This window comes from Trematomus bernacchii, unplaced genomic scaffold, assembly GCF_902827165.1.
Source record: "Trematomus bernacchii unplaced genomic scaffold, fTreBer1.1, whole genome shotgun sequence".
Lineage (NCBI taxonomy): Eukaryota > Metazoa > Chordata > Actinopteri > Perciformes > Nototheniidae > Trematomus > Trematomus bernacchii.
In genome coordinates this window covers 1034359-1060164 of record NW_022987469.1, presented here as the reverse complement: position 1 = coordinate 1060164, position 25806 = coordinate 1034359, and the positions used below count along the sequence as shown (strand labels likewise).

The 25806-nt window shown below is 40.5% G+C and overlaps 1 protein-coding gene across 1 annotated transcript in view; it reads left to right on the top strand.

The window, feature by feature from the left end:
• Window positions 1–1323: 1323 nt before the first annotated feature.
• Window positions 1324–25806, top strand: part of LOC117493323 (copine-9-like) — a gene marked incomplete at its 5' end in the record, with an annotated part of 37120 nt that continues 12637 nt past the window's right edge. Inside the window, 8 exon segments of the mRNA XM_034143833.1 lie at window positions 1324–1399; window positions 1693–1746; window positions 1856–1917; window positions 3056–3102; window positions 3975–4156; window positions 16319–16446; window positions 20043–20145; window positions 22579–22636. Coding sequence (XP_033999724.1) covers window positions 1324–1399; window positions 1693–1746; window positions 1856–1917; window positions 3056–3102; window positions 3975–4156; window positions 16319–16446; window positions 20043–20145; window positions 22579–22636 — 710 coding nt within the window.

The window sequence follows — 25806 nt, the reverse complement described above, 5'->3', positions numbered from 1 at the left end:
CAGGATAAACCAACCTGTAGCTCAGACCCGGCGCCAGAACAAATCTACAGAGAGGGCATATGATTTTCATGGGACGGCACACAAAACTGTCATGTGTCGCGACACAATATAGATCCAATCAAACAGCAGTGGCCAACAGCATTGCGTAAAGACGCACACCTATCGCAAATAAATACACAAATAAAGGGCAACAAACACTGGTAACTCATGAGCAAGGCACACATTTGAAATAAAAACATAACAGCAACAGCTTTGCTTGGGCCTTAAACTTGGGCAACCGCTGACCGGAGCAGCAAAACATAATAATACAGAGTGACACCACATTATGCAGGGCGCAGTAAGCACTGACTTTTTTTTTTTTTTTTTTTTTTTTTCTTTTTGTATTGCTCTTGCTATCTGTATTGTTATTATGTTGCATTGTTGGAGAAGCCTGTGACATAAGATTTTCAACAACATAATTACTCTGTAGCTATGTCAGTTTGACAATAAAGAACCTTGAACCTTGAACATATTTAATTGACATGCAAACATTCTACTTACTAATAAATCAGCGATTTGGTGTTGTGGTAATCACGATTAAGGTTTTGTCACCAGGTTTTGAAAAAGCATGTGAGAGTAGCAAGCCTGTGGGGAGGAGGTGAGGATAGTGGAGTGAGACATTTGTTGAGATTATGTAAGAGAGACTTTAGTTATTCAGGATCCAGCGCAGAGCTTCTTGAGGAGGGTCAAAAACCAAGTAAGACTTTGTTTTCAGAGGAAGGCCACATAGAGTTGCTTTGTGTATTTTAGCTGCTTTCCAGAAATCCTCTCTGGTGTCAGGCTGTGAGGGAGGCTGCTGATGATGAGAGGCTTGGTGTCGGCTCCAGAAGCTATGGAGTTATCCATGTTTAACAAACTCCTTTTGGCACCATGACTTTAAGTTACTCTCTGTGCACATTGTTCCCAGAGAAATGCACCAATAAGCCACTGGACAGTACCTAGCATTAGAACATGGTCGAGCATTTAGCAGCTAAAGAGACAAATAGCTTTCTAATACAACATTGAGAGAAGAGTTAACTGGACTGGAAACATGATTCAAAACTAATTCTAATGACACTTCAGGCAAGCTGTATGTGGACATGAGGAACTGATAGCCTCAGTTAACCTAAAGGAGATTGATATGACCACCATTATGTGTTTTCTCTTCTTCCAAGAAGTGGTGGAATCATTTATTGTTACTATAATTGGATTCTTTATTTTCTTGTGTTATTCTGTGCATGGGAATTATGTTGCAGATTTTCTATAACTATTGTCTGTTCCTGTCTAAATCTGTCTTTCTTCCAGTCATGACTTTATCGGGGAGTTCACCACCAGCTACAGAGAGCTGTCCCGGGGGCAGAGCCAGTTCAATGTGTATGAGGTAAAATGCAAGAATAGCTCAACTTTATCAACAAATAGCTCAAATGAATCCAAGACTTTGTCCAAAACTTTATTTTAAAGGATATCAGAATTGTTTAGGGAACTCTCAGCCTCATCAGAAATGTCTTGTCAGTGTTATTTATTATTTATTTGAGTAGTCTTTATTGTGTTATAAATAAGCGCCCACATCTGAGGACAATATCCTCTACATCCACACAGCTCAGTCATGCACTGAATAACTAATCACTTGCGTCAAATAGACACTCATTTATTCTTCTCTATCTTGTGATCAAGGTTTTGAATCATAAAAAGAAAGGAAAGAAGAAGAAATACGTCAACTCAGGAACGGTAAGAGCTGTCGAGTGATTCAGGGCCATGAGTCACAGCAGCCTTGTTTTCAACCAGCAGATGTTTACTCACTCCTCACTTCCTGTTTTCACTTCCTCTCCGTCTCCAGGTGACTCTGCTGTCTTTCAAAGTGGACTCAGAATGCACGTTTGTGGATTTCATCAGAGGAGGGTAAGAGCTCCCTGTTAAATGTTTCATCAGAGTTTCACTAAAGGACACCACTGGAGTTTACGCTTGTCTTTCGCCGGGTTCCATCAGACAATGGAACAGTGAAATGAATGTTGAATTCACAAATGTTCCCACAATGCAAGTCTAATTTGACTTCCGCTTTGTTGACAATGTTGAAAACAAAAGTTTAGTCTGTTCTTTTTATTTATTTTATACACTTTGTTTATTGATTCTTAAACACAAAATGACAGCAATGACAGAGTGGTTGTGATGAATACAATACATGAATACATTACAACAACAACACAAACAGTCAGCTTGGTCATACAACAAATCATACAAAACAGATACTATCCTCAGGTGACATGCTCATTTTCAATTGTTTGATCTCCTGTGGTTTTCCATTGAACAGCCCAATGTCACTGTGCCTTCTTTATGGTTATTGATAGGACTTCCAACACAGGTCTAACAACCAAAGCGACGATATTAGCTGTATTGGCAGTTACCATTTTTGCCTGCGAGTTTGAGAGACAGCTGGAAGCTCTTTAACTTCTATTTGTAGAAAGCAGACTTCACTCACCCTCGAGTCGCTGCACTGTTTTAAATATTACAAAAGTAAAGTCATGGATTATTTAACCTCTGCTTCTTATTCTCCACAAACATAGTTTCAGTGTAGCCCAGCCCCAAACAGGCAGTGATTCTCTGCTCTGGATTTGGAAAATTCGCAATAATACTTTAGAGATTCACCATTTTGTTTGAAATGATCGATTATAACCAAACAGTAATCACAAGTGCAGAAAAATTGTAAAAATGAATATGGAGCATATGGAACATTGGGCAGGACAATTTGAAAATATAGTGAATTGCCATAATGCCCAAAATATGAGATTAATTAAAGACAAAAATAAAGTTTTCAGCATGATAATAGTCAGATGCTCCAGCATTGGGATTTAAAAGCACAGTTACAGAGCTTTTAGGAGTCATAGTGCAGACCCCTGCCTCATGCTTTATTATAGTGACAGCATGGAGCTGTTGATGAGTGTCTCTCAGCGAAGGTTGGACATCTGTAAATGTGCGAGATACCGCCACAGTGCTATCATCTCTGCTTTGACTGACACCGATGTGCTCAATCTCCCTCCAGGACACAACTCAATTTCACCGTGGCCATCGACTTCACAGCATCCAACGGTAGGATGGCGTTTCATCTCTGTGCATGCAGTCAATGTCCTCACCTCCGTTCAGTTAAAAGGTTTCATCTACATGAGTGTCGCTGCACACATGACAGATTGGATTGGATTGTGTGTGCGTTTGTATGTGTGTGCAAACGTGTGCATTGGGATCTGGTCAGTGTGAGAGTCTTTGGTAATGCTCTCTGTCTGAGTGTGAAACGGTTAGGGTTCATTTCTTGGTGTCAATCAATTACTTGTGTGGTGTTGTAATACATAAATGCATTACAAACAGGTGAGAGAAATCAGAGGAGTTATTACTTTAACATCTCAGCATCATCATATCTGGCACCAAGTCTTACAATGTTCCGACGCTTTGCTGAAGCATCGACAAAGTGCTCTCACATAAAACAAGCAAGTTTCAACAACAACATCTACAAATACACAAAGTAAAACAGATAGAAAATAATTCAACAAGAATAAATAGATTATAAATAAATAAAATATGAATACAAAAAAATTAAATCTCATAAAAGCAAACAGTGACTTAAAAGAGCTGAAGAAAATAAATGTTTAACTATTAAATAATATAAATCAGTATATAGCTCCAACACTTGATAATGTGAATTAATTTTTAAATGTGACAGCCCTAGTTAAAATGTTGAAAATGAAAGGATTAAGACCATAAATCGAACTTGTTCGAGGTTTGTGCCTCTGTTCATGATGATGCAATATAACACAAAATACTGTTGCATGCTATAGAGTTATTCCATTCACATGCATAAACTCCACTGAACATTACTTTGATGAATTTAGCATTAAATATATCAAAGATTGAGTATTTGGTCATTATGTTCGTCCCTGTGTGTGTTGGTGTGCTGGTGGTCTCTCCAGGTAACCCGTCCCAGCCCACCTCCCTGCATTACATGAGTCCGTACCAGATGAATGCGTACGCCATGGCTCTGAAGGCAGTGGGGGAGATCATCCAGGACTACGACAGTGACAAACTCTTCCCAGCGTACGGCTTTGGAGCGAAACTGCCTCCGGATGGCAAGATCTCCCACGCCTTCCCACTGGTAAGCATCTAAAAGCACTCAGAGAAAATTGACTTTTGTTATTATTTTAATTCAGTACAAGGCAATGTTTTGCTAACTAAGTTCCAAGTGCTTTGGATAACAGTCAGCTTGTTGAAGCAGAGAGACAATGTTGCCAATTTAACCTTGGTTATTTTATTTTTGGCTCTCAGAATAGACCTTATCACTGCCAGGATGTAAAATGTGTCCATGTGTTCGATGTAAGCTCTTGCTGCACTGATGTAAAGCCTGATTCACTTCTGGATCTCCTCCAAGGCTGACTTTGGCTAAATCATTTAAATCAAACTCTGTAAAGGGGCACTTCCTGTTCGAAACAGTAACACCATCCAGCTGTAGCTCGGTCTGTATGATCTTGTCTTGGGAACTGAAGGGTCCCCAACTACAGACAAAGTGCTGAGTGTGTACCTGGAGAGGTGCCACTTCATCTCCTGCCCTTGAGCAAGGAACGCACTGCTCCCTGGTTGCTGTACAGTGTCTGCCCCCTGCTTCTAACACTAGGATGGATTCAATGCAGAGTATTTGCTTTCAAATCCTCTTTTCCCAGAAAACCAACATGGCGCCACAGCTGGCTGCCTTGGTGTGTCAGTGTGCCCTGTTTTGTTTGGTTTGCTTTTTAATACAGTGCTTCCCAACAATACATTAAACTCTGTATATTGCAGCTAAAAGAATACCAATTAGAAAGTGGATCAGTCTATTGATATGTATCAGTCAATACTTTTCCTTTTACTCTAATTCAGCCAAAAACTACATTTAGTTCCACATATCGTTATCATGGTCAGTCCTTCAATTCTTGAGTGTAACGTTTAAATCTGCTGCATCAAGTTTGAAGTTTAAGAGCAGAAGAATGTGAATGACAAGTTGGAAATAAACCAGAGTCATGGGTTGCTCTCTTACTTGCAGCTACATTATGCCTTGTGATGTTATAATTATTTGATATTCTTATTAGGCGCCAATAGGCAGCAATTGATCCATTTCATACAGTGTTAGAATCAAATTACACGTCAGAAGTTGGAGTACCAAACACTGAGTCCAGGTACTCATCTGAGTACCTCACTGAGAAAGTTGTGTGCACCCCTGGTTATAATGTTATTAGGGCTAACTCTCTTCATATGGGCTTTAACATCTCAATGACATGCCTCTGGATTTTTCCTTTGAACTGAAACTGTTGATTCAATTAGGTTTGTCAAGTCCCATGATCCTCCTGGAGGAAGGGGGTTGACAGCCACAGCAGCTGGGTTATCTGGATTAATCACTTTATACAACTTTACTCCTTTCCATGTGAGCGGCCGTTCAATCAGCTTTCCCAATTACAGTTCAGCTCAGCGTGACCAATCCTGGAGCTGCGTCATGCTAAGGCAACTCCAATTAGGAAGCTATTGTTTGGAAACAGCTTGAAGCTCGAAGAGCAATCTAAATTCATCACTTGTAAAGTTTCAGCGGATTCCAACCAAAAACCCAGCGGATCCCAGTAGCTGGGAGATTAAGGCGGTGTTTACACAAGAACGAAACGGATTGTATCTGCTACTTTTCTCGCGCGTATAGCCAGTTCGTTCACACGAGGCCGTAACGGAACCGCGGAAACGGACCCCGCAAACGATAACGGGTCCCAAGGTGGATAGATCTGCAAACGGAACACTCTGGGGGGCCAAACGGCTCAGTGTGTACGCCCTATACCAGGGGTATTCAACTAAAATTCAACGAGGTCCAGTTAGAGAAAATCTCCCCATGCAAAGGTCCGGAACATCAAAATGTCTAAGTTGCTTTATGAATTAGTGTGATATATATTGAAGTAGCCTGTAGCTTTATCAACGTCTGCATGTAATCAACAACTGACTGCCAATCAAATAAAGAAAGTACAATTCAAAAACAACAATATTTATTGTCAATTAACATTGAACTCTACAGATATACAGTAAATACTGTGGATATGTGTAATGTTCCTCTCGGGCTGCATTTTAAAAATAAAATAGAGAAAATAAATGAAATAGCTTTTGAAAATGTGTGCATCTTAAAAGTGCTTAATTTTAGATAAATACATAAAGTGTAGCAGCAGCTTGAGTTTCCCTTTTTCTTTGTTAACCGTTTTCACATCATGACTTAACAGTTTCAGACGATTATAGAACAATATCAGTCTTTACACATCATAACAATTGAACAGTTTTAAAGTTTCTCTTTCTTTCCTCTTATGTGCAGTCCCTCACTCACTTTTTTTTAATTCAATGCGAGAATTGAGCTCGAGCTTGTCCTGCCAGGAGTTTAAATCTGGGCTGAAATGGGTGTCGGGGCCATTCTCATACACACATGTAGGTGCTCATTGGTTAGCCTCGGTTAGCCTGCGCTGGAACGATATTTATTTTAATTTGATCCTGGTGGACTGATCATATCGGGCTCTGAGACTGCTTATTTTTTGTGACCTCAGTTCTGACTTGAGAGGGAATGTTTTGGTCAAACACTTTGTGTTTTGTCTCATAGTGGCATTTTGGCACTTTTAATGAGCGCCACGGTCTCTGAACAAATGAGACACACTGGGGCCCAATCCCAAACCACTCCCTCGACCCTACCCCTCCGTGGCGGAGTGAACTCCGTCTGTAGCCACACTCGCAGCTCAACGAGGCCTCCCTCCTGTCAGATGGAGGGAGTAAATACAGCGGCAAGCTTTGGGACAAAACTCCCCTCTCTCCGGCAGAAGAACAGGAAATGCCGTAACTGTATGTAACAACGGTTTCAAATCAGCATCTCTTAGACAACAAATGTAAATTAAGAACTCAAATAAAACTCCAAACATCTTTCATTGTGTTACTTTTTTGTAAAGCTCTTTTAGTTTTAAACCTGATGTTTATAAGCTTCTTAATTTCTGTAAATATACACAACTTTATAATAAATGCACACATTTACCTTTTTTCTAGACTAAACACAGGTATGATCCTAAGTTAAAAAAATATGAGGTTATCATGAGGTTGTTAACATCGCAATTTATCAGTGGATGTTTGCCTGGAAACTCCTTGTAAACAGCGTGTTTCCTGACGGACACCACACAGCGTGACTCCGGTCAGGTAGAGACCGGTCTCAAGTCAGCACTGATGCGGACTCGCTGTTTGAGGGCTTGATAGCCCACTCCCCCTCCACACCTCTCCACACTCGTTGGTTTTGGAACAGCACTTAATGTGGCGGACCCCTCCGCGCGAACGCGCACAACGGAGGGGTGGTAGTGTGTAGGGGTAGGGTTGTAGGGGGCGGTTTGGATTGGGCCTGGCTCTGTGCTCACAGTGGGCCGGATGAACATGAATGAGTCCACTCAGGGTTAAAGCTCTGTTCTCACTGTCCACTTTCCTCTCTTGAGAGCGCCATGTGTAATTATTTGTCTCTCCCTGTCTGCCGCTAACACGCCTGTTCACTCTCCTCTCCGCTTATCTCCCTGTATCACTAATTATTCTCTTAACTCACTTTCCTCTCTGCGTCTCTCTGCCGCTCTCTCATCTCTTCTTCTGTGTTTCTCTCCCTGTATCGCTCACTCGTCTCTTTCGCCCCCTGTCGGCAGCGGTTAAAATAGAATCGCCCCGTCAAAATTGAAATCCCCTATTAATGTATTGATTATAGGTCCGGGTCCGTATAGGTCGGCGCCTGGGTCCGGATCCGGACCGCGGTCCGCCTGTTGCCGACCCCTGCCCTATACGATAATTTCCTGCTAACGATGAAGCCATAGCCCCACCTCTGCTGCTCACTGCTGTAGCATGGTCAGTAGCTACTGACTACTGCTACTGACCATGCCACAGATGTTAGTGCTAATCTACAGCTCCTCTACCACAACCATCAGCAACAAGTGGACATGGAGAATTACATGAACTACATGTGGCCTAAATCCACCGCGGGGCATAAACAGAAGGGCGACCATGACAAACATGCTCGGGGGTCTTCTTCACTGCTTTTGGTGTATTTGTGGCAGAAGTACAGCACCACTTACAGGCCCGGCATATTGTACTACAGCGTCTCCAGCGCTTACGAGCGGTGTCGTGCGGAAGTACAGAGCCACTTACAGGCCCGGCATATGTATTACAGCATTTCCAGTGGTCTCGTGTGAACGGACACGTTAAATGAGCCGAATGCGTGTGAACGGAATACTTTTTGATAACGAATTCGGTCCGTTTGCGCTCCCGTGTAATGGGGTCTAAAGCCCTCCCACTATTTCCTAAGAGGGCGTTGCCAAATTTCCCCATTTGTTCAATTTCAGGATTTAACCATGAGATGGCTCTTCGTTCACAAATACACAAAGACAATGGGTGTTGTAGACCTTAGTTTGTTTGCAATGTTGCAGCTCTGCAGTTGTGTTTGCTGAAGACTGTAGCATTTAATCACCTTATTTGTTATGGTTTTCACAGGCTACTATAACGAAAAAACATCAATATTTTAGATCAAATAAAGTATATCTAATCTTATGATCTTAATTGTAATTCAATAATATATAGTCTTTATATATTAAATAATATAATAATGTAAATGCTTACACTTCTTTATTTTTTATGCTCATACTTTTACCTTTACAATAGTTTGCTTGAATATGCAGTATCTTTTTTTGTAATATTGTTGTGGTGTACACAGTACAGTAGATTGAAGTAAATCAACTCATACATTATCATGTATTATACAGTAATGTATTATTAAGTAATATCATACATTAACCCCATTATAGCAGATGCCACATTGAATGGATGAACACATTTATGCATCAATAATTACAACGGAGTATTTCTAAATATAAGTTGTACAAATACTTAAATGTATTTAATACTAATAACATAATGATTCATTTAACTTTCAGATGATAATACTTTTCACTTGGGCAATTGACCATTTTGAATGCAGGACATTTACTTCTAACACATATTTTTACCTAGGTAAATAATCAGAATACTTCTTCCACCTCTGATTTTAACCTGTCACTGTTTTTAAAACTTTAATTAAATGTTTGATATTTCCAGAGACCCGGCAATGCTGCCCTTGCATGTAATTCCGATTGCCCATCGGAATGTGACAAAAGTCTGGGAGACTTTTGTCACATTCCGATGGGGCAATTATTTGAAACAAAGAGTGTCCGCAACATAGGCCACTATCTCTTGTTAACAGAGGGGGGATGGTAGAGCTTTGTCACACCGATGATGGCCGACAGACCCTTTCAGGGTAATGAATAGTGGATAGGAGAATTCAAAAGGATTTAGGAGAAGACACTGCAGTGCTTTGAGAATCCGACTGCACTTACACTATCGACGTATTTATGATTCGCCAGCGGACGTCATGAATATGCGTCTGCTGCTGTGGGGAAACTACAGTTTTCTATACAGCGGACTACATTGATGTATAATAAGAATAACAACTACTGTAAACCCAGCGCCGTATTCTATCTAGATACTTTGCACAGAGGGGGGTGGGGGCTGGTGAACAGTATGGTCAATGTTTGTTTGTTTAAAAATGTTTGCAGTCGCGAAAGGTCTAAGCCAATCAGACATGGACAAAAAAAAGGATCAGTCTATGTGTCGAGGGGGAACTAGACACCCCTAGTCCTTTACAGCCAGGTCCGGTCTGACAGCGATCAGCTGTCTGCGGGAGAGAGGAAGAGACAGATCACTGCATAATATGCAAACCTACAGTTGACTTTACTGCTGGAGAAGAGAGATCAGGGGGGGGGGGAGCTGTGGCTGATGGGCCATTAGGTGTGTAAACAAAGAGAGTCACACACAGCTGATCACCTGAGAGCTGCCGTTTCATTCAGACTATTTAAAAAAAAAAAACGGTCTGATTTTAACATTGCACAACAATGAACCTCAATGTGTGATTGTTATGGCAGTAATATTAAACACCAATAATACAGTAAACTATTACAATAGTATAATATTATAGCCCGTTTGCCCATGGGTGAGATGACGAGGCTTCATTAAAAATAAACCTCTTTTTAGTGAATTACTGAGTTTGGGCAAGTTAATAACGTTTAATGAAGTTGACTACAGTATATTCATATTTGTCAGTGCTTTCATGTCAATTCGGCGAACATAAACATAAATGATCGTGAAGATGATGATTAAATTATGATTAAAAATCGGTAGTGAGAGCTGTGCTGCATTTCCTCCCCGTCGGATGTGATATAAAAACAAACCGATTATTTTGTAGTTGTAAACTCACGTGGATTTAAACCACATTTATTAGTGCTTTCATGTCAATTCGGCGAACATATGATACATTAAATGATCGTGAGGAAACTTCTGAAGCAATTGGATTCAGGACTCAGATACCCCCTTTCACACCAACGGTGTTTCAGGGCCGGTTCGGTGCTGGTGCTTGAAAAGCACCGGGTTTTCCTGTTCACACCGCAGCGGAGCAGCGTCATAGCTCGGAATCCGGTTCGTTTCGAGCACCAAAAAGTTGTCCGTCTAGAAGCAAGAACCGCATACGTCACGCTTACGTCGGAGGGGGGCGAGATTAAACCTGAGCTAACACTTAAGGCGAGTACGGCAAATAAAAGTTGTAACAAGCAGTAGTGCTGAGCAAAGTGACTAGAAACGCAACCACACACTTGTTAAAAAAACACGCTTTATAAAGTCAGGCAACACTAACCAGGCTTCGTGTGATTCTGTTTATTTGTACCTTACTTTGACATCCGTTCGCTGTTATTGATCATTGTGGAGAGCAGGCAGACGTTTTGTTTGTTATTATAGCAGCTATCGGATGGAATCAATACATGGGCATGCCACAGGTTGTCATGTCCGACTATCACAAGTAGAATCATAATGAAAAATACGTCGGTAAAAAAGTGCCTGTAGAAAACTGCTTAGCAAGTAGTCAGTTAGCTTCGGTTGCTATGCTAACATCACCCATGTTATACCAGAGAAACTTTCATAACAGCGTTGTGATGCCAAACAGCGTCAATTCAGACTGACACCAAACAGCGTCAATTCAGACTGACACACATTCACTTAAGGGGAACTGGGGATATGTATCAGCTGCTTGTGTGACAGTCAGACAGTGAATACTTTAGAGCCGTGTGAGCTAACCCGGAGCTAACGGGAGAATACACTCGTGGAAGAGCAGCCGGCACTGCAGCGGTCGGTAAATGCCGCTGAAACACATTAATAAACAATGAACCACGGCACTCTGGAGAAAAAGTATAAGGTTGTGAGAAGTCGTTATTTAATTTAATCTGGCTTCGTATGATTAAAAGCAACGCAGTCCCCCGGCCCGTTGTTATTGTGAGGTGAGCTCCGGCGTTGGGGAGAAACTCAGCGACGTAAACTGTGACGTCATGACGCAGCAACGGCAGCACCAGTCGGGCTCTGAGCGGTGTGGAAAAGAGCCGGCGCTAAACCGAAGAACCGGTTCTGAACCAGAAAAGCTCTAGCACGGAGCTTGAACCGGAGTTGCGTTGGTGTGAAAGGGGCAAGAGAGACACGAGGAGAGCTGGAGCTTTGATGGCAAACACTGATGGTTATTTGGAGTTACGGCCGGAGAATTGACAAGTGTGTCACAAGTTGACAACAGCGGTTGCCAAACCAATTCTGAAGAACTCTTCTGCAGCTCAAGGTTTTAACTAGTTCGGAGTGTAATAATCAACATTCTTTATCAGTAAGACTAAACAAATATGGACCCTGAATCTAACTAGAGCTCTCGTCCATAGAAAAGAATGTGCGCCAGGGAACCTACGTGCCCCCCGAACAGGTAAAACTACTCATGGCGGCTGTGCTCTGTCATAGACGGGCAACAACAATGCGCCCAAGCTGCTCCTCCTTAAGAGAGATAGCAGTAATACCCAAGGCCGTAGAACTATGCCATGGGAAAAAGACCGTAAAGAGAGAAAACGATGAACTGGGTCGAAGGTTGAATACCTAAGGAAATTATTCCCTAACAAGGATGATGATTAAAATAGTTTGTTTGAGCCGGGCTGCATTTCCTGATGAAAAAACAAACCGATGGTTTTGTAGTTGTAGTACGCCAACGTGGATTAAACAACATTATTTTGTTAAATAAAAACATGGTGATGTTTTGTAAATGATTACATGTCTCTTATTTAGCACAGAATATGATCCTATCCGTGACATATGGATCTTAACAAAGATCCGCTATACCTGTAGATCTATCAGCTGTTATTTCACATGAGTTCCAGTGTGGCAGCTTTTTAATCACTGCTCCCCCTGGTGGATCCATGATCCATTGCAGTTGGTTTCATTATAATTTAATTGATTTATCAAGGGGGCGTATCAAGTAATGCGGGGGGTTTTCCTTTCAGCGAGGGCCCACCCCGTGCCGATCACGGGCCCACATCAGTAGGGGCGTCCGAAATTAGGTGCTACATCTGTATGTTGTCCTAGAATAAATGGCCCATGTAGGACAGATCCTCAGTGAAGGGAGAAAATAACCTGTGCAGGAGTGTACTGTTAATATCAATACACTGAGGAAGTGAGGCTGGCATGGTGCACACAGTCCCTTTATTTAGATATATCCTGTTGAAGGTCAGAATAATTCATTACCAACAGAACTTCTATTAACTCCTAATAAAAGCATAAGCAATTTAAAATAGCTCACATTTGCATCAAATGAATAGCAAGTGTAGCTTGAAGAGGTCTCGTCTTAACAATTACATCCAATATTTGTTTTTCATGAGGGTTATTTGACACTGATTAACTTTGAGCTTCAGCGGTGTAGCTCCCCCATGCTAGTGCTAATTAAAAGATCTTCTGAAACGCATTTCGAAACTTTTCAAAAATCCATATTATTAAACAAAAACTTCAGTCTCAGGGAAACAATTAAAAAGTTATCTTGGAGATAAATAAGAGAGAGCCTTAAAGTGTGTGAAAAAGAGAAGAAACTGTTTCAGGTCAATGCAAAACAAACAGACAAATGTGGATGGAAGAATGCTGCATTTGGGTGAATCTGTTCAAGCACAGACATGTTTTTCTACAGTCTGTCATGTTCAAAATTCCTCTACAAAGCAAGGAGTTCGGACCAGGCAGTAAGGTTATAATAAAACTGATTTATTTCAGTTGTGATAAGGAATACAAATGCTCAGCTGAGGTTTCTGGAGATCAGTGTTCCACAGGCCGCGAGCAGTTTTCACTCCAAGCAGTTAATTGTCCAACATTTCCTTCCAGAACCCCGGAAACTGGCAAAACACATTTCATATACAGAATTACAGAATAAAGGTGTCATATTATGATTGGATATGTGTATTTCTGAGTGAGGTGCTGTCGATTGTAGTACAGGCGAGCCCACGCCTCTTGGCTTCGCCCAGGTCCAGTCTTCTTCCCAAGGTCATCCAGGCCCTACACTATACTGGCTGTCTGTTTCTCCTGTCACGTGCTAAGCTCTGAACTGCTCGTGCCTGGCACGGTTCCCTCTCCTGAACCTCAGCGAATAAATCTAATAAAAGTAGCAGAAAAGCAGTTCCTTCTTATGTTGTGCTCACCATTAACACTGTCACTTCTCTTCATAGTTTAAGACCTTCTGGTAGCACATTATTCATAAACATTTCTTTATGAGCAAGCAATAATATTCTTCAAGTCTTAATATGATACTGCAATGTAAAAAAAAATCCACCAGAGACCTTCACTGTGGTTAACAAACACATACAGTAAGCTGTCTCTATTACACACTGGAACATAAGTTATATCCAAATAATCTGAAGTGCAAATTAAACTGCAGCATGCAGAAGAAGCTAGTCACACACACTCTGTGTGGATGCTGGTGGGACAGCTCCAGATCCAGGTCATAAAACCAGTGTGTTCTATAGGTTTCTGTGCATGTCAATGGTCTGCAAAGACTCAAATCCCTGTGTTCCCTCCAGAGGGAGTTTCTCCCCCACACACCCTGGCTAGCGCTCCAACACATTGTACATGATAGGCTAAGCGGCGGGACATCTGTAAACTGTTGACTAATCACATCATAGCCAGCCAGCTAACCAATCAGAGCAGACTGGGCTCTGGTTTCAGACAGAGGGTGAAAAGAGGTGCTGCAGCACAGGCAGTATGAGAACAATAAAGAGCTTTTGAACATTAAAACATGGAGACATGTCCCAGTAGAGACACTACATACAAATATGAACCTGGAAATAAGCATCATATGTTTTCTTTAACCTTTGTTATATATATTCAGTGTTCAGGTGTTAAAGATTCTTTGATTGTTCTTTTTTAGTAGAACCCTTTTAAACTACTGTATGTCCACTTAATGTTAGAAAACACTTAAGCATGAACTTGTACAGCATACAAGTGTACGCTTAAAGTGAGTGTATACAGATTCAAGATCAAGTTTTCTTGAGTCTGCCTCTTGTACCTCCAACCTCGTTCTTTCAGTCATGACCCCCCCCTTCATTACCATATGGTGAGAGTAGATCGAAGATAGACCAGTAAATTGAATAGTAAGGATGGCACCTAGCCACTACCCAAGGAGGGGGTTCCAGGCACGTCCAGCTGGGAGGAGACCGAGGGGCAGACCCAGGACCAGGTGGAGGGATTATATCTCCACGCTGGCCTGGGAGCGCCTTGAAGAGTCAGAGCTGGTTGATGTGGCCAGGGAAAGGGAAGTTTGCATCCACGACACAACTCTGGTTAAGAGCTTGGCAATGGATGGATGGATGGGTTTCTTTAGTCTTCAGAAAAACAATTGAAAGTACGTTTCCAAATAATCCTGCAGCGTTTTAAATCAGGATCAGTTGTCATGATCTGGCTCAATGAATGACAACATCTGGAAACCGTACATGTCTCTTAACACTAGTACATTTATTTAAAGGAAGCTAAACTAAGTTTGCAGTCAGTTCATCTGTAATGAGTTTAGTTTGTGGATGTGTGTGAACATAGCTAGGTGTCAGAAACCAAAGTTAAACCAACTCATCTTCAAAACAAACCAACTAACCTGAAGGAAGAGAGCGTCTGGTCACATATAGTAACCAGGTTTTCAGCCATCACTCCATGAGGCTCTCCATCAATCAGGAATTGTCTTGAGATCTAAGGGCCTTTCAATCAGGGGACAGATTGGCTGGCCTGAACATGAATTGTGGATCAATGGAATGATGGTGCATTAGTGAATTGCACTCTTCCAACAGTGATGCACAAAGAGCATTCAAGGAGCAAAAGAAAATCTGAAGGTATTACTGCGTGATTGTAGATTTGTTAGAAATATTAAGCTTGAGCTTAACCTTATTTAAGTCAGATTTGATGGTAATATTCCTATCTGTGTTCAGGACATGGTTTGGGTCTGAAACGTGTTGTTGGCCATGCAGCCTCAATATGTTATTAAGTGTTTGACTTCAAGAGTCGGACAAACACTTGAACCAGGTAGTATTAACAGCACTGTAGAAAACTCAGTGCAACACTGTGAATGCTTCCAGCTGTTCTCACTATTTTAACACAGTATTGTGTCTTCCACTCTCTTCCCCTAGGGGGTTTTCAAGCTGCTTTTTTACCGTGTTCAGAACAGTTATTACACTTTTCATTCACATCATACAACCACTTCAATACCAACATTATCTCACTTCATTAAATCTGCAGCAGCTGTGTGAGGCAATCATTTCAACATGGACAACATTAGTTTCTCTGTTTCCAGCACTGTGTGGAATCCATTCAGCAGAGAACAATGGCTGTTTTGAAGCTAGAGGATACTCGCATGTTTGCTATTCTGACAAAAAAATGGTGGATGACCTCCCCTTTGATATCAATCTAAACTAATCTGAACTTCTTCCATCACAGACTGAAAACCAAGGCACCTTGGCCAATAAACGTACCACACACAGAACCATATAGTTGTAGCAACTAAAATACGTATTTCTATTGATGCTAAAGCACCATTAGCGTGTTATACCGCCAATTACCACTTCAGGAAAATCTGTGTTTTAGTCACTTTGGATAAGAGCGTCAGATGAATGAAATGTAATGCACTGTAATCACTGAGTGCACACCCTGAACCGCCAATGGCCTTCACATTAAATTGCATCTGCAAAATGGCAGTTTGTAGATTAGGGGGGGGGTCATGCTCAATGTGCTCTTTGCTAGGGTGAGGGTATAGTTTCAGGGACAGCTTAAAGGTGCACATTCACCATGTGTATTAAAACATCCTTATTAGTTTCCTTTCAATAGGTTGGATTTTTTCTAAACTGAATCTTCTTTGTTGCAGAACTCGAATGCAGAGAACCCGAATTGTGTGGCCATCGAGGGCGTGCTCGAGGCCTACTTCCAGAGCCTGAGGACGGTCCAGCTGTACGGACCCACTAACTTCGCCCCGGTCATCAGCCAGGTAGCTCGGTGAGAAACACACACATCTTTTTATGCACAACTATGTGTCACACAATCATGCACACAACCTTTATATCCTCTCTCTAACACATGTCTTCACACCAGAGGTGGGAGTAAGTCCTACATGTGCAAGTCATGAGCAAGTCTCAAGTCTTGACCTACAAGTATCAAGCAAGTCCCAAGTCACTGTGGTGAGAGTCAAGCAAGTCAAGTCAAGTCATTGCTCAGGTCAAGTCAAGTCAAGTCAAGTCATACAAAATTCTGATGAATAAGCCCAGTTTCCGCATTTAAATCAGTTAAAAGACAGTGGTTATGAAAATGGATTCAACCCACACTATGATCTTCATTACATACACAGTTAATCATTTGAAATCTAATTTAGACCGATGACAATCATATTAGATCAATATTAACCCTAGAACTGCAGACAATATAGCTAGGACTCAATCAAAAAGTCTGTTCAAAAAGGCAGAATTCCAGGTAAGAAAATCATATATGGCATTTGCCATTACACATATTTAATTTAAATGTCTGTTAACAATAGAACCGCCAACAGCATCAGCACCTACATAGATATCATTTTCAAATCATTTAATTTGTTCCTCTTCATCATTTCCTTATAAACTAAGTAGGACGATTTAAAACTCACTTAATTGGGTTAATTTAGAAATTGCTTCAGTTTATCATCATAACAGATCAAAAAGTTCAGATTCATTTTACAATAATCAAGGAATGATGCACTTCTACAAACAAAAACAACATCATTAAAACATTTAAACAAACTACTAAAAGTAGATGAACTACATTATTCAACAGTTTACAGTAACTTCTGATAATAACACAGGGGAAATAAACGAGGCATCTCTTTCCCTCTCTCTCTCCCTCTCCTGACAGCCCGTCAGTATCAGGGTTAGTCAAAATGAATCCCTTGGAGGTTCTAGTGTTCATTTACCGTTTTGTCTTCTCTTTGCAATGCTTAATCGGTTTGAAACCAAGTCTAACGTAGCTTAAACTTAACGATAGCTTTCTAGCTAACACAACACATTCACGCACCTTTCTCTGTGGGTTTTTTTTGTAGTGACGAATGAAGTTGGATGTTGTGGTGGTCGTGTCACTGATCTTTATGCTGCAGACCCTGCATACCGCTGTTCTCTTCTTATTAGCGTCATCAACAACATAATCCTTGAATCCAAACTTCACTATTTGTGGAGTAACGCTAGCCGCTGCCATGTTAACTGACACTCCTGCCGTCTAGTGGGTTGCCAGGTTTGCGCGCATGGCGCTATAATCACCCAATCACGTTTTTCGAAAAAACTAAACGTAATATCTCACTACAAAAACAAACGCAAATATTTAATTTTAAACAGTCAAGTCCTTTCAAGTCATCTGTCTCAAGCTTAAGTCAAGTCTCAAGTCATGAATACCAAGTCAAAGTCAAGTCAAGTCTTTTATCAATGTTAGTCAAGCAAGTCTCAAGTCAAAAAATATGCGACTCGAGTCTGACTCGAGTCAAGTCATGTGACTCGAGTCCCCACCTCTGCTTCATACACACTCATAAATATTCTCTCTCATATTCTACTCATTTCCATGTGTTTCATATGCATACTGTATGTGGCTGTTCCTGTGCCATCAGCTGTTTATGTATGCATGTCATGAATACAAACATAAGTATCTGAGTGACTTGATGGCAGAAAGTATGAAGTGTGATAAGCCACTCACAGAAAAGTGTCAATCATTCCTGTCTTGGAAGAGAAATCACAGTTTACATGTAAATTGTTTCCAAATATTTATATCTAACGGGCCCTGTGGAATTTTTTTTAGCAAACAAAGATTATGTTTGGATTCATCTTCAACTGTCAGTCAACTCACAAACACCTGAATAACTGTTCAGAGGGCTTTTTAATTTTTAAGCACGCAAGAACCACAACGCTTATTATAAAGGGCTCACAGAAAATCACAAAGATCACACAGGATCTCCAATACCCATTTATGAATCAGTTTGGACATAAAAGAAAAATGTGTTCCTTATTATTTCCAAACTTCTCTCATATACAGTACGTGTCGGATTGACTTGTTGATCATCCGCTCAGTTCAAACAGGAAGGGTTTTTTGGAGGTGTGTTGTGGAGTGTAGGACACAGTTTGCTGTGCTGTGATGACCTTATGTTCCTGAAGTGTATGCAAAATAGCCAAGATAATTTTAATATTTATTTATTATTTATCATAGACTCTGCAGATTGACTTACATTCATCATTTATTATACATATACATAATGCTCTATTCATTGTATTTACGCACTGTTAAAACCTCAATTTCTGTTTTCTGTATTCATTTTTCACACAGCTCATTAACAGTCATTAATGCATTGTATCTCTGTTTATTTATATTTTTTAAAGGTTGGGGTTCAATACATTTCATTATCCATTAATTTGACTAATTAAAGGATATGGTGGAAACTTGTTAGAATTTTCTTTTTGACGTGAAGCAGGTTTATGAAAGGCACCAGTAGATACACAAGTTATTACCAACATGGTTGCTTTGAGTCGTATTGAATTCCAGTGTTTTGGGTAGAGCAGGGTTTCAGGTGCAGAGGCGCTCAGGGTGCTCCCCATAGAGCATGTCAGTGTCTCTGTAAAGGTTAATGATACCCTGCCTGGTAAAATATGCCAACTCCTTTAGATCACCAACACAGAGCCCTGGTGTTCTACTGCCGGGGGGGTTAGACTCTGTCATTGATGACATCAATAGAAACTCTAAATTCCACATTTGTTCTGCTTTAAAACTAAAGGTTTGCTTTGGATGGCTTGCTCTACGGCATTTATTTTCCTAGTTGTGGTGATCAAATTAGACATTTGAAACATAACATTGAAAAATATAAACTCCACTTAAAACTCCTTCAATTAGGTTCCCTGACAGGGTTGAATATTCTGGAAGTGAAACTAAAGAGTATAATTAAAATACTCTTTAGTTTCACTTCCAGAATATTCAACCCTGTCAGTCTGTGATAAATGGAGCATTAATGTAAAGTTAGCTAACATAGATCAGTGACCATAGTAGTGGAACAGGGTGAAATATATTATAGACACTTGAAGTGTATACGTACACTGCATTGGACTTGTAAATTATACAGCAGTCATTATATGCCACCTTTTAATATAAAGATTATTACTTGTAAATAATATTAGTAATTGTAGGCATGGCAGCATTGTAACGATTATCTCCCTGTATCTGAGCGAACCTGTACCTTTGTGGGAAGCTTATGTCATATGTAATGTAGACTTTCAGAGTGTTCTTTTGATCCAAAATCGATATATGTCTACAAGCAGATATAGGGTTTTGGTTTCCATTTGGAGTTATTTTGTAGCATCAACTAATCATGTTTCAGTGGGGTTTCGGATAGATGGTAAACTGTCTGTGTGCAGAGCAAAAGAGTCCAAACACAATTCATTGCAGTCTGTTATTGGCTAACGATGATTTCGCTTTTTATTAGCTTGTAAACTGGCTTCTTGTGAAACCATCTTCTCTTTCGTACTCTATTCTATTGTCTTGTGATGTCTACTATTAACTTGTTCTTGTGTGTGTTTGTTGTGTGTGTGTTATGCTAGGTGTGCTGCAGAGGTGACGGACGGCTCCCAGTACTTTGTGCTGCTGATGATCACAGACGGCGTCATCTCAGACATGGATCAGACCAAAGAGGCTGTGGTGAATGTGAGTGGACACACTGCAGCTGTGTGTAGTGACACATGGACCGGCTCTCTTTCAAATCTAAACTACGTCCTAACAGGAGGGCTAAATCCTCTCTGAAGAGGGAAACACACAAAACCAGAAACAGAAAGACAAGTGTGTGTTTTTTTTTTGCATAAACAGGGAAGTATTTTGATTGAAATCAGATTATTTATAAAGAACCTACATAATATAGGATATACACTTTACTTTTGTTGATTTTGTGCCACGTTTCTAAAGTAAAACTCTGGTCTCTAACCTGTTTAGCCCTGAGACCTGTTTTTCAGGTCTCAGGCTCGAAATGACATTCCCAGAACAAATGACTATATCTTCACTTCTAAAAGCTTTTTTCTCAAAGCAATGATAAACCTGTGAGTTGGATGTAGAAAAGTCAGAATCAATATAGATGTTTTTATTTTAAAGTAAATTCAGATTGAACATAGTAAAACAATTGAAATTATAGTTTCCGTCCAAAATAAACCCATTACTTATTGTGAAAACCACCCTTGAATGATGGGATAGTAGACTAAAAGCTTTTGGAATCCAAACTATAACATATAATAAGTACCCTGTATCAAGATTGATGCAAAACAAGTGAAATTTGACCTTTTTAGAGAGATTTAGAAAAAAAGAAACACCTCTGGGGTCATTTGGTGTGTATTTGTGTGTATTTGCCGTTTCTCTGGAACCCATTGGTCGATTTTGGTGATTGACACCTCTTTTTTACCGTTAGAGCCAATAGAATCGAGGGGAAGTTCCTAAATCCACCTACATGTTACCATTGAGGAGTGAGAGTGATTCGCATGCAGTTTGCCCAAACCAAAAGCTACGTTACGCTCTGAAAACTGAAAACTAGGCTTATTGATCATAAATATGATGATGGATTATCAGTAATCTTTTCAAAGTGACACAGAGACATTGGATTAACCTTCAGCAGCGTTTTTTATGCGTTTTATTGCCATTGAACACAACTTTTAATCAGAAAACAGCAAAGGTAAGACATATTTGCCGTTTTGGCTACGTAAAGTGGAGTTGTGTGTTGTCTTTGCTGGCTTTCGCTGCCGCGAGTTCTGGTCGCTCAGTGATGATACTTGTACCATTGGAATCTGTAGAATCTCAGCTTTCATATGATATCTTGTTTGTGCAGATCAAATGAAGTATAACATATTTCTACCGTGAGTTATGTGCTAAGTGCGTTAGCATTCTTTCGTTTAGTGCTAATTCAGAGGCTCGGCGTTAGACTTGTGTTTTGTTTCGGTAAAAATGGTTCATATCGTCAGGTAGCTGAGTTTCTTCCCGTTAAGTGGGTATGACACATTAATAGGTTGTTAAATGTTAAGAAGCCCTGAGACACAGTTTCGTGAATATTGTTGTTTTTTGCCCCCGCCCGAGGGGCACCGGGCTTAACAGGCTAAGCAGTGATATCCACTTCCACACAGCAAGCTAGTACAGAACATTGGAGCTGCACTACTCATGAGTTTATTTTAACAATGCTTGAAATGTGTTGCATTATCGAGGACAACCCCACAGAGAATTTTCAATAACTCTGCAGTTCTCCTCAGCTACTGAGAGTTCCAACGTCTTTTTGGTTCACTGACTCCATTCTAGCAGTTTTCAGTTAAAAAGCTGTACACTGTACTGCTCAGCTCATACAGATAAGGGCCTAGCTTGGGAAACACAGTAGAGAAATATTACCGAAACTTTCTCAGAAGTTGCTGGAGACCAAGCCGGAGACTAATATTGGATCTATATTTTATCTGATGGCCAGAAGCACAAGTTGTGTTTGCTAAACGCTTAATCACTAAAGTTAGCGTAAGCCATGACATCTGTAGCGACATAATTCCCACTGAATTAGGTCGCTTAAGAGGCTAAGTTTGGTTCTTCATTGTGACTCGTTCCCAATGGGCAGTCCACACTGAAGTTCTTGTTCCAACTAATTTAATAACGAAAATGAAATTACGAAATTACAACGAGAACATCGGTCCATAGTATCCAACCAATTCACTCTATCTGTTTTAAATACCTTAAAAACAGCCATATGACAATTGCCGGAATGGTTTAAACAAATACTGATAACATTTGAAGATCATCCACAATGGTTAAACAAGCAATTTGGCTCCAACAACATCTTTATACCAAATAGTTACGGCAGAGGTACGTATATCATCATCAGTATGTTTGCTTAAAAGTTAATCCCTGGTCATTTTATTAAAAAACAGCAACAGAGTTCAAGTAAATTCAGTCAGGATAGAAAAAACATCTTTGCACATTGTAGTCACTTTCACACCATCGTTCAGTCTGTAACAGGGAGAGGTTCATCAGCACTGAAGACTGCATAATAAAGGGAACAGTTCATGTGTATAAACTGTACTTCCACTTTGTATTTTCGGCTCACATCCCTCCTGTGTGTCTCCACAGGCAGCCGGCCTGCCCATGTCCATCATCATAGTGGGAGTGGGCCCTGCTGAGTTTGATGGTAAGTGTGTGTGTGCACATTTCTAATGTTTAAAGGCCCTGATACACAGAGCTGATTGTTGTCTGTTGGCAAAATGAAGCCATCGTGAGTGTCTGTCAGTCATGTTGTTCTCTGTCCAGCACCAACAGGACTTTTTGCCACTGCCAACAGTCTGTTGGAAAAGCACTCTGTTAATCACTCTGATTGGCTGTGCGGTGTAAGTGTGAGGAAAACAAACAAACAACTTGAGCCAAAAGGGCATTCACAGAGTCTTTTAATTTTCCATCCTCATCTCATCTGATCATTCTAATACACAGATATTTTCAACATGGCCGTTTGACGATGGTAGGCAAACATTTATTACTGAACGATGAACAACCACACTACAGCTGCCTGCTGGCTCTCACACAGGGGAATGAAATCACACAATGTGGACAGCGTGGGATTGACATTTAATGGCAAAGAGAAGCAATTTGCCACACACACACACAACACACACACACACACACACACACACACACACACACACAACACACCCCACACACTAACACACACACTAACACACACATACACACACACACACACACACACACCACACACACACCACACACACACACCCCCACACACTACCACACACTAACACACACTAACACACACACATACAGTTCATCAACACAGATAGCTATACACACACTCATGCTTACGCACTAACGTATGTCGTTGCATTACATCAGAATATGTGCAAAGGCAGGTAAATAGACCTCAATGAGTAAGCCAAGAGATAGAAATGAAATGTGAAAATATAAATAGTTATAATGTACCTCCACAGCTGAATACATCATCAAACCTAAAAACCGTCTCTACCTCCTGACATTCATCCCCCCAGCCAAGCTTTTCATCTGCAACAGATAGGCCATTTGTTATATTTTATTTATTTTACATTTCTTAAATGTTATTTATGGTATTTATTTTTCCCTTTTTCATTCCTTTCTTCACTATTCCTTTGTTCTTTTTTTCTTCAATTTTTCCCATTTCCTTTTCACTTCCATTTCCATTCCCAGGAAATGACAAGTATGTTAGACACAAAGAGACACACATTGCATGTTGGTGAGTAACACTGAGTGTACACATAACGGTTGTTTTTCACATTTTCTTAAAGGGCCATGGCCATGGCCATTTCCACTGATCATAATTCCATTGTTGAGGTATACTAGAATAGATTTATATTGTGCAATTTTCCAAACTCACATTGGTTTCTCATACAGCATCTCTGTAAACTACTTGTATTCACTGAATTTCACTCTCTGCCTTTAACGGCTCGTCGTAGCTCCAATAGCTCCAGCCCCCACCCTCCCTGTGAGCACAGTGTGCTCTGATTGGTCGGGACGTTGTGAATCGCGCTGAGCTCCGTGGATCGTTGTTTCCTTGTTAGCGATACACAGCCAAACTCATCCTGAGCACACACAAAGTCACAACCGAAGTAAAAACAATAAGTGTGGCTTGATATTGAGTAAGAAAAAAGGTTGATAAACGCTGTGAGAATGGGTCTGCAGAGAGAATGTTTGCCGCGATCCCAACTGTCTGTTATCAGCCTGCAGCCAGGGAGGAGAAATCAGCTGAGCTGCCTGCTCCCTGCACACAGATGTGTGTGTGAGGAAGTCCGTGGATTGGTCAATTTGGACCAATCAGCGGGGGCTTAACGTAACGGCTCCGCGGACGTAACGTAACGGCTCCACGGATTGGTCCATTTCGTTCCGGGTACGGCTTAACATCATGCCGTACCCGCAACGAAATGGAAGAATCAAATGGACAGTGACGTATCTCCAACGAGGCGTTTTGGGGAGGTATTTTCTGTGTTAGAGTTTTACTCGCTACAGGGTGTACTTTGAGGGTTTTGACTCTGCACACCGTTTACATGCATAAAAACCTTCATAACACACAAGGGGACGGGTAATAAACCGGAAAAGCATGACATGGGCCCTTTAAAGATTACTATATTGTTGGATCAGGGTGTGTCAGAAACATACTATAAGAACAAGCAGCTGATGAGTGTCTGGATCTTCCAGCACAACAGTTTGAGTTTATAATAATGCAGAGTTTAGTCTGCCATACCTACAGCTATATAAAGAGAATAGAGAGAGAATTATTTGTTTGTCACAGATCTTGTTCCCTGCATTATTCCAAAAATAAAATGGATAAATGCTTTTTGTTGACATCCTGCAATGGTAACTTCCGGGTCAGCCTACTAAAATAAGTCATCACTGCTCCATTCTATTGTGTGTAGGATGGGGTCAAAAGTCAATGACTGTGGCAGTAAAATAAATATCAAAACAGATGGTGGAAGTGTAAGAGTGGAAGAGATATAGAGAACAAAATGTATGGAGATCATGTTTATACGTTTATATCCAATTACCAATTTAATCTGTGTAGAAACCGGATTTATACAACACCTGTAGAAATGGAAATGACAAGAGCAGAGCTGCCATGTGTACATGCCTTTTACTCACTTTCCTGTCAGCCAGTCCCTGCCCACTTTGCACAGTCTGTCACTCAGCAGAAATGCTTGATGTGAGCCTGATTCAGCCTCTCTGCTGCTTTAAAAAGCTTCAAAAGTGCACATGTCACTCAGAATTGCTTATGATGAATGTGCAATGGCATTCATCATAAGCAATTCTGTTGTCGCTTGTTCTTCCTACCTTCACATATGTTTTAGGATACATTTGTGAAAATAAACGTTTAAATGTGTGTAACCCTAACCCTTTCATTAATCCCTGTAGGGAATTATCATTGTTCAATTGAGGAATAATAAACATCAAATTACAGCACCAGAAAGTGTTTTGAACCTCAAATGAATTAAATGCTTGAAAACACCCAAGCATAGTAATAGTACATATTTTCATTAATATCACTTTATCATGCACTTCCTGCTACGCATGCGTGCGTGAAAGCCTTTTATCCTCTTCCTCTGTTCCATAGACCTCCACTTAACCCTCTTATTCTGTTCAAATTGTTTTAATTGACCCAATACATTATTGGGGTTTCATAACCAATGCACAAATATAAATGTACTTACAACAACCACTGACACATGTTGTCTTAATAACCGACAATATAGATAACAATAACATTTATAATCAATGTTTGCTATACTCTCGTTCTAGATCATTTTCAACTAAATAATAGTCATTCAT